This window comes from Artemia sp. Qi Xiang Cuo, chromosome 6 (assembly GCF_049724085.1).
Source record: "Artemia sp. Qi Xiang Cuo chromosome 6, ASM4972408v1, whole genome shotgun sequence".
Lineage (NCBI taxonomy): Eukaryota > Metazoa > Arthropoda > Branchiopoda > Anostraca > Artemiidae > Artemia > Artemia sp. Qi Xiang Cuo.
The window spans coordinates 47,668,668-47,679,283 of NC_142799.1; the positions used below are offsets into that span (position 1 = coordinate 47,668,668).

General features: G+C 36.4%; 1 protein-coding gene across 1 annotated transcript in view; it reads left to right on the forward strand.

Annotated features, from left to right (window-relative positions):
* The window catches only part of LOC148951300 (uncharacterized), a 12,587-nt gene extending 1,971 nt beyond the window's left edge, over nt 1–10,616 (forward strand). Inside the window, exons 2-5 of the mRNA XM_089091056.1 lie at nt 1,835–2,314; nt 2,713–2,920; nt 6,316–6,386; nt 9,819–10,616. Of these exons, the coding sequence (XP_088947182.1) occupies nt 1,835–2,314; nt 2,713–2,920; nt 6,316–6,386; nt 9,819–10,616 (1,557 nt within the window). The remainder of the gene's footprint in view (nt 1–1,834; nt 2,315–2,712; nt 2,921–6,315; nt 6,387–9,818) is intronic.

Here is a 10,616-nt window from a genome sequence, read left to right on the forward strand (position 1 = left end):
TGTTTGGTACAAGGGCGTCGTAGAATAACATGATATTTCCTATATGTCTGTTAGAATAACATGGTATTTGCTATATGTCTCCGCAAATAACATGGAAATTGCTATATGTCTCCGCAAATTCAAAAGATGGTTACTACTGACACTGAATGAAATACCAAGCCGAAATCAGTGAAAAAAGGATTTACCTAAGAGATTGTTTTACCTAAGAATGTTTTGCCTTGCAATACTTTTTGCTCGTCTGCAATTTCGGTTTTCATTAGATATGCAAATAGATTCTCTTAAATTTGACTGGGGGCAAATATTAATTAAGTCTTTTGGTATTAAATTGTTATAAGTTGGGCTTAATGAAATGTCTCCAGTGTCTCTATTTATAGCCAAATTTCTGTTTATATATATTTTTTTATCTCAATTACGTCTTTAAAAGATAGCAGTAGGCCATTTACAGTAGATATTAAATTTGCCTCCTCAAAAAGAACAAGATGTGTAGAATTTTCAAATATATGCAGGGCCAAGGCGGAATTAAAGCTGTCATTTTTATTTTCCAATCTCAGGAACTTATCTATTGAAATTTTGTGTTCATGCAAACGTTCACGAAGTTGTTGATGGGTCTTACCAATGTAAAATTTCCCACATGAACACGGGACCCTGTAGACACCACTACACAGTACTTGGTCAGTTTTATCTTTTCCTGAGTTGAACAAATATTTAACTTTTTATTCACTTTTGAAAGAAACAGAGAAATTATGTTTATTTAAAGTTTTTTCAAGTTTATCACTAAGTTTTGAAATGTATGGTAAAGTGGTGAAAGTTTTTTTCTGAATTGCCGGAATAACTGAATCAAGGGGGATGGGCTCCTATTTTCTTGTTTCATCTTTTTTAATCGTCTATCTATGATATTTTCAATAAGGTTTATTGGGTAGCCATTGCAGAATAGGATATCTTTGATATAATTTAATTCAGAATTTACATGATTAAGTGAACGGATTTTTAAAACTCTGTCGATCAAAGAAATTATTACCCCTCTTTTCACAGAATGGGGTATTTGACAAGAAATGTAGATACCGATCATTATGGGTCGGCTTTCTGTCTCGGAACTTAAAATACGAAGAGAACTTGTTGCAAAGATGAACAAGTGTTATTATTGTGTCAATTTCCAAAGTTTTGTAATCTGACCAAGCAGAATTTTCCTCTAATTTTCTTTGTAAGGCCTGCTCACATTTATGGACATCGCATGAAGTGTACATAGAAACTGCATCAAAACTAGATAAGATAGTTTTTTCTATTGTACTTTGAAATTTTAACTTCGCAACAAGATCTATGGAATTTTTTATGTAAGATTTCTGTGTGCTTAAAAGAGGCTTAAAAATGGTGGCCAAGAACTTTCCTACACCTGTAGCTGAAGAACTATAACATGCTGCAATAGGACGTAACGGAATATCTTTCTTATAGATTTTTGGCAGACAATAAAACTTTGGGGCTGAACATCCTTTGGAGTAGAATTTTTTGTACAATTGAGGGGTAATTAGTCTACTGTCTTTTAAAATTCCTATTTCTTTTCTCAACTGCTGTGTGTATTTGTTTGTGGGATCACTTTTTATTTCTTTGTAAGTATTTTTTTTCCATTTAAAGGGTATTTGCTTTCATTTCATAATCATCAGAATTCATAATTACTATTGTTTTTCCTTTATCTGCTCTTGTAATTACCGTGTTTTTATCTTTTTTTAAGTTTCGGAGGATTTTAATTTCTTGTTTTGACTGAGTTGAAAGTTTTCATTTAGCTCTTGCCAAGACAAGACGTGATGTGAAGTGCCTGCCTAGATAAACCGGTTTAAAGCGGACTATGAGTGTTGCAAGCAATAATGACAGGTATGTTTATTTGCCTGTTTTGAACTTTATCCAAGTGAATTTTGAAGCGGGAATTGACGACGATATCATCGTGAGTCATGCGGTTGATTTTTTCAAGAATTCGGCTGTTTCAACTGCAAAGATTGAACTTTATTCAGGTACAGTTCCAGATGACTGTTGTCCTAAGCGCGTTGGCAATAAAGCAATTAGAAACAATATCAGAGATATGATTGATTTAATCCGGAAATGTGATTCTGAGAACATAACTATTCCTATTTATGTGATCCGATTTCCAACCGAAGTTCCCACAATACCGGCTGTAGCATATTCACGCTTAGCTACCAAGATTAATAATATTGGCCGAACTCTAGATGTTATTGATTCTAAGCTCACAAATTATGATATGAATTTCCCGGCATTACCTACTGTCCCCGTGAATGATAATCTAGCCACAGTTGTTATCTTGAATGTGCCTTAGGTTTTGAATAACCCAGCAAAACGTAGAGAGGTAATTGGCAAGATCTCTCCGGTCATGAAGCAATTAGCAGCATACGGTCGTCTAACGATAAACTTGTTGTAAGAATCGATAATGTGGCCGTGAATGATTTTTGCAAGGCTGTGCCCTCAGTTTTAGCGAACTCTAAAGCCAAACTTATCGAAAAGAAATATTTTGGTCTATTAAAGGGTATAGGCACTGACTACGATATCTCTCGCCTTACTAAATACCCTGGAGTCTCTGACGTAACAAGGCTTGGAACTTCCCATGCACTCAGAATTTCGTTTGTAGATGTTGCAACTAAGATCAATGCCATTAAAACTGGATTGAAAGTTTATTATGAAATTTTGCACGTTTTTGAGTATTTTCAGATCCCGCGTTGTTGCCATAGATGCCGTTCTCCTGACCACGTAGTTGCCAATTGCAGAAGCCCAGTCGTGAAATGCTCCCGATGCTCCGATCCCCACGAATCATCAAAGGACTCTCCCTGTCAGTTGTCCCCTAAATGCGCAAACTGTGGTGGAGACCATGTGTCATATAGTTTGCGATGTCCCAAGTTGCGTGCTATTGCTACCAAAGGTATTGCCAAATGATATCTTTGCCTATCTCTATTGGTTCTTTTAATATTAATGGGACCAAAGATAAGGACATTTGTATTGATAATCTTTTTGATACATTTGATGTAGTCCTTTTTCAAGAACATTTATTGCCGGCTGTGAGCGTAAATTTCATTCGACGTAGCCCCGGCCACATTGTTTTTTCTACAAATACCCGAAGAACTCGTGGTCGTTCCTCCGGTGGGTTGGCTTGCGTGTTGAATTGGAAACTCTCTTCCCTTTCCCCATAGTGTTACAGATCTGATGATATTTATTTAGCCGTCAGGATTGGTGATCTTGTACTAGTCAATGTTTATTTGCCGCATAATAAGAATAATCTTGCGTCATTCACCCATTTTGTTAAAGCGTGCAAAAAATTGAAAAATTTGGTATCGGGTATTGAGAAACTTGGTTATGATTGGCTACTAATGGGTGACATGAACTGTGACATGACAATGTCCTCCCCCCGATCCGATTCACTGCTCGAGTGCCTCCCCCTTGGTTTCTGGATTCTGACAGAAAATTTTCCATTTACTTACATACAAGCTAGCGGCTCCTGGTCTAACCGTGACCACTGTGTATGTTCTTCTGGTGCTATAACTTCAACTCTCCGCGTTGATAAAGATGTAAGGGATTATGACCATATACCCATAACTTTGTGTGTGTCAGTAACATCTAAAATAGTTATAAATGCTCCCCAATCCGTAGAAAAAAAGTGGTTTCAACGGCGAAATTGGAATCGTTGTGATTGGCCTCTATATGTGGCCACGCTTGCAAGCCTGCTGAGTACCATTAATGTGCCTTATAACCTCCTCTGTTGTGGAGTTACCTCACCCAGTGCTCGTTTGCAATTGAATACGTATTATCATCAAATAATTTTATGTTTGAAAGAAACCGAACAAGTAGCTGCCCCAATTGAACGTATTCGGTCCAACACGCGAAAGTTTGTTTAAAATTATGACCCTCTTTTGAAAAAAGTGAAAAATCAGGCCAAGCTATGGTTACGTATTTGGATTGCTTGTGGGCGTCCCTCTCGTGGTACTGTTTTTGATATTAAACGTAAAACGAAAACGGCTTATAAAAGACAACTGCGGTCCGTCCGTGAAGCTGGAGTTAATTTTCCAAACAGTTCGAAAGAGTGGAAGTTTGTGACGAATTCTTCTAAGTTAACTGATTATAAGAGTGATAATATTCCGCTATCAGCTTGGATCCAACATTATTCTAATATTTTTTCCCGTGTTAATTTCGCTGTACATAGCCGAAATTTCCAACTCCTTGCTAAGTGCCTTCCCGAAAAAATGCAACAAAAGCACGTCCCTCCTGGGTCAGCTGATATAATTACTGATTCGATCAGGCGGCTGAAGTCTCAGTCTATTGATATTGATGGTATAAGTGTTTTTCATTTACGGAAATATTCTCGGGAACTAGTAAAACATTTGCAGCTACTTTTTCAAATGTGTCTTTGCTGTTCTTTAGTGCCTGATAGTTTCCTATGTGGGACTGTTACCTCAATTGTAAAGAGAGGAAAAGACGTAAATAAATGTGATTCTTATAGGCCTATTACTGTCGCCTGCAATATTAGCAAACTTTTTGAATATGTGCTTCTTCCTTATATTATTGATTTTGTGAATTATGATGCTAATCAGTTTGGATTTAGAAAGGGGATTTCTTGTCAACATACACATCGGGTGCTTGCTCTCCTTTTTAAGGATGCACAAACGAAAGGTCAATCATTACATATATGTGCTTTAGACATATCTAAAGCTTTCGACAGTGTTTTGCACCCTCAGGCTTTTTATTCTTTACATCAGCTTGGTATAAAGCCATCAATTATTTCCCTGCTACGTTTTTGGTATTCGAATTCATATGTTAGAGTGAAATCAATTGGATGTGCTTTTGGAAATATTCCTGCTAAATGCGGGGCTAGGCAAGGAGGAGTTCTTTTGCCTCATATTTTTAATGCTTGTATATCGAGTGTGATTAATAAGATTCCCTCCAGTTGTTTTTTGGGTTTTTAGGAAGTGTCTTATTTAGCATATGCTGATAACCTCCGCCGGATTAGTCGTTCCAAAAGGAGGCTTGAACGGAATGTTAGCATGGTTGGATCTATGCTTAGTGAAATAGGCTTATCATTAAATACTTCGAAATGTGAATATTTACTTTTTAACGCTGTTAATCCCCCTGCTACTCCCCTTTCTTGCAACACCTTTATGGTACCTAGTGTCCCTGTTATCAAATGGCTTGGTATTTTTGTATGTGAATCCGTAGGAAGCATCCGGTGTAAATTTATTTGTGATTCGAAGGATAAGCTTAAAGCTGGTTATGCGAAAATAGTTGCAAACCGTGGACGTTTTACCATGGTCTTGCTAAACTCTACTGTAGTTTCTGTGACCATGCGATTTTATCCGCTTCTGGGCTGTATCCGCTTTTTACTAAGCATGATCTGAAACAAATGAAGGTTAATTATTTTAGATACTGTAAGTTCCTATTGTATTTGCCCCTTGCTGTGCGCAATAGGCACCTTGTTAGTCGTTATGGTGCAACAGCAATTCTTTCCTCGCTTGAAACGGTGCAAGCGAAGATCAGTCAGGATGCTAGTTTTCAAATGGGCCCACATCACAGTCTTATCCGTTTTTTTTATTAGTGATTATATTTGTTGTTAGATTGTCGTTGTTCTTTTCTTTTTTTGTGTGTGTGTTTGTATTACTCCACTTTTTTACATTTATTGTACAGTGGGTTAAAAATAAAATAAAAAATAAATAAATAAAGCGACAAAGATGGCCTATCATCAAGAACATAGAAGGACCCATCAACAACTTGGCCAACGTTTGCATGAACACAAAATTTCAATAGACAAGTCCCTGGGATTGGAAAATAAAAATTATAACTTTGATTCCGCCTTGGCCCTGCATATATTCGAAAATCCTACACATTTGTTACTTTTTGAGGAGGCAACTTTAATATCTACTGTAAATGGCCTACCGCAATCTTTTAAAGAGGTTTTGAGATAAAAAAATACATAAACAGGAATTTGGCTATAAATAGAGACACCGGACACATTTCATTATTTGCAACTCCAAAAAGTTAAATTTTGTTGTTGTTTTTTTCTTTTTTGTTTAGCACTGAGGACGACGTGGCGGAGGTCCTTGTCGAAATATTCGCTTGTTCTTCGTCTTCATGTTTTGCCACTAGCTGACAAAATCCTCGTTTTCTCATCCTTTTCTTATTTTATTTTTCATTTCTTATGTCCTTTCCTCTCTTAGCTTCATATGCCATGTATGGCCAGTGTGGTCTTAGAATGTATTTAGAAATTATGCCCAATGATGCCGAGCAATAGGCGCCAATTTTGGAGAAACCTTCCGGTCACATATGTTCCAGACTTGAGTATAGACGAAGATGACCTGTATGAAGAAAATAGAAGTCTGAATGTGCATATTCCTCAAAGCTTGGTATGTTAGCATGCGCTAGAGTGATGCTAATATATTTTTTTTTAATGTAAACAAGTGTAGATACTAGGTTTTGTCAGTTGAATTTCATGCTGACCTCGCTAAGAAAACTGATCAAAACTGATTTCTTACATTTTAAAAAATAAGATGGATTTGTAATTGTTTTTTTGTTTTTTTAATCAGTGAATTATTTTCTACTTTTGTGATATTTCAAAACATTAAAAATGGTATTGCACAAGAAGCAGCGTAAAAAAGTAACGTTTTTGCATTTTTCTCGGAACTTACTCAGATGCAGATAGTAGGTTTTTTTGGAGGACAGCCGAGTTATGCCCCGGGGGCATATAAGGTTTAGTGGGAGGGTTTATAAAATAGTTCAAAGATCTGATAAGGCCAACCCTCCCCCCACTCAAAAAAAATTATTAGCGATATTTTATTCCAAAACTTAAGGGAGCTGATCCATGGCCTGCCTCCCCCTAAAAAATTATTTTTATGGGAGCTGACCCCTTGCTCTCCATCGATAGATCCCCTCCCCTCCCAAGAAAAACAAAATTAGTGATAGTTTCTTCAAAAACTTAGGGAGATGGCCCCTGGTCCTTCCTGGACCGACCCCCCTTGAAAAAAACTTCTACGATATTTTATTCCAAAAATTATGGGAGCTGACCCCTGACCCTCCCCCACCCCAAAAAATGAAAAAATTATTAATAATAATTCATCCCAAGGCTTATGGGAGCCGACCCCTGTCCCTCCATGGCCCCATTCCCCCGGAAAAAAAATTATTAAAGATTTATTCCAAAACTTAAGGGAGCTTAACCCTTGCCCAACAGGGTCTGACTCCCTTCCCCAAAAAAACATATTGACGATACCTTACTCCAAAACTTATGGGAGCTGCCCCCTGTCCCTCCATGCCCAACCCCCCTCCCCCTCCCCCCAAAAAATATATTTTATTCCAGAAATTGAGGGAGCTGACCCCATGGCTCAACAGTGCCTGACTCCCCCCTCTCCCCCCAAAAAAAGAATGACATCTTACTACTAAACTTATGGGAGCTGACTCCTGGCCCACCATGCCCCGCCCAAAGAAAAATTATTAGCGATATTTTATTCCAAAAATTATGGGAGCGCACCCCTGAACCTTCCTGGCCCGACCCTCCCCCCTAAAACCCAAGAAATTTATTAAAGATAATTTATTCCAAAGCTTATGGGAGCCGAATCCTGCCCTTCTCTTAAGATGTCATTCTTTTTTTTAGGGGGAGGGGGGGAGTCAGGCACTGTTGAGCCATGGGGTCAGCTCCCTTAATTTCTGTAATAAAATATATTTTTTGGGGGGGAGGGAAGCTGACCCCTAACCCTCCATGGTTTGATCCTCCACCTAAAACAAAAAATAGTACAAAAAATAGTAACGATATTTTATTCCAAAGCTTATGGGAGCTACCCCTGGCCTCCTTGGTCCAACCCCCTCCCCCCAAAAAATTATTAACTTTATTTTATTCCAAAAGCTATGGAAACTGACCCCTGACCCTCCACGGCCCGACCCCCCCCCCCCCCACACACACAAAAAAAAATTATTAACGATATTTTATTCCAAAACTTAGGGGAGTTTACCCACGGCCCTCCATGGCCCGACTTTGGAATATTGGTAGAATATATCAAAATTCACTCGTTTTTCACTACTTTTACTTGTAATACTTTCTCTGTGGCTGCTCAGTTATGCACATGAGAGAGGGGGGTTTTTCAGGGTGGTATTTATCCGGGGGACTCACATGGGAAATTTTCCACGGGGTGGGGATTTGAAACGGGGGGACTTTGCGGGAAGAATTTTCCGGGGGAGTTTTGTGGGGGAATACGCCTAGTGCCTCGAAATAACGACTGTTAAAAAGGTCACTATAACTATATGTATTTTGAACAGTCTTAGTAAGAACGAATAAGATTAAACTGAATACTCGATATTTAATAATATTAATTGCTAAAAGCTTATCAGTTCAAGATTTTATTATTCTCTCACACACCAACCATACTTAAAATGGGGTTAAAATACTTACTTTGCACTAAATTTTAAATTAGTTTCGGTAATATATAAATGGTCAAATCAAACGAAATAATTTAAAAAATCACAGTTACGAACACCTGTGTTATATTTATCGAATCTCTTTTTCTCGTTAAATTCCATCACTGTAAATTATCTAATTTTGTCTATTTTTAACATGCAGGATTGTTTGATCATGTGTGCGTTCGAAAAGACTATAGTTATAAAACTTTAGTACAATGAAAGGGTATTAACCTTTTATACAATGTATAACGTCACTGGAATACAATGATGTATTTTTAAATATCTAAATATATAAAAAACAAATTTTGGAATAGCCAATTTTTAAAACTTGAAACCTTGGCAATCAAAAACAAAACAGAAATTAATTAAAAAGAACTTAAATTATTTTAAATTTTTAAAATTTTCATTTCTTGTGATTTTCAATGAAAAGTAAAGGCCATATTAAACTTAAGATCAGCAGAGATTAAAACTTAAAATAATTCAAACTCAAAACGACCAGAAATTACTATTAAAGAATAAATGAAACTAAAACGAACAGAAATTAAACAAACAATCATAGAAAACAAACATACAAGAGCGGCTATATGAATGAATAAACAAATTTTAAAACGAGTAAAGCTTAAGTTGAATATGCAAATCAAGCTTAAAACGAACAGAAATCTTTTACTATTGAAATATAAATGAAACCCAAAACTAACAGAAATTAAATAAGCAATCATAGCAAACAAACATACAACCAGTATTAATATAATTGAATAAATAAATCTTAAAACGATGACAACTGAAGTTGAATATGTAAATCCAGCTTAAAATGAAGAAAAATCCCTACAAGCGAAGAGTTTGGGCACTGCCTCCTTCCCTAACTGTAAAAGTCTAAAACCTAATGCGTCATTGTCGCTTTACTGGAAACGAATTACATTACAAATATTCTCTTTTGTGCTTATTAGATATTGAAAATAAAAATGAAAATTATAGTAAAATCAAATTTTGATTTTACTTTCAGCAATTTTGAAAAAGCTTTCAGCAATTGATATCATTTAGATCATTATAGATCAAATATTCAGTTTAATTTTATTAGTTCTTTCAAAGACTGTTCAAGACAAATATTTGTTTTTGTGATTTCGTGCAGTTCTATTTTCGCTTTTATTTGTTTTCAGTAGCCTAGTGCTACCAAACAATACCCGCATTTCTACATTATACTGATCACCTACTGCTGTGAAACCCCCCTTTTTTACAGTTTAGACTTTAGTGAAAAGGTAGTTTTTATGAAATAGATTTTTTGGGGGATATAAAGTACACAAAATACGTTAAAGTTGCATTGTCTAGTTCAATATTGTCGCTTTGTTTCAGTGTAATGCAGAAGATTTATTAAATTATCTTTCCAATTTTAGGTTCCACCTCCAGATAAAACCCTAGGGTTTGACAGTTTATACACGCAATGGAATTTAAGAAGACGGTATTCAAAGTGGCTGATAGACAACAGACTTGCAAGCTATTCCGACCATGCTGGCTTTTATCAAAGACTCGGTATACCAATAGGCTATTTTGTATGGATGCCAGACCCTGAAGATTGGCCAGAAATTGATTATCCTTTGTATCATAGCTCGTATGACACTTTTGAAGCAATGAAGAATTATGTGGATCCTGAGTTTACTTTCCATTTGGCTGCAGCTCAACTGTGGGCGTTAGCTGTACTGAAACTTTCTGACAGCCTGATTCTTCCTATGAAGGTGACAGACGAGGCCGATTTTTTTGAAGAAATGTATAATGAACTATATGAAGAACATGGAGATTTCTTTCAGATCAACAACATATCAATAACATACTTAGAAGAAGCAATAAGAGGGTTCAAACAACAAGCTAAAGATTTTCAGAATGAAATATATAATCTTGATCAGCAGAAAGAATTACAAGTTCGACAGATCAACGATAAAATAGTTCAGGTAGAAAAAGCATTTGTTTACACTGAAGGTCTTTCCTATAGGAAACACATGAAAAATGTAATACTTGGGACAAGTATTCTTGACCAATATTCAGGTTGGTCAGTACCTGGACTTCGAGAGCTTATATTTGAACATAAAAGGGAAAAGGATAAGAAGAAACAAACAGGGATCATAGAAGAGATACTTGTACATCTCACCGTTATAGTAGCAACCATAAACGGAGCAGCACAGCAGCTAATAGACTAA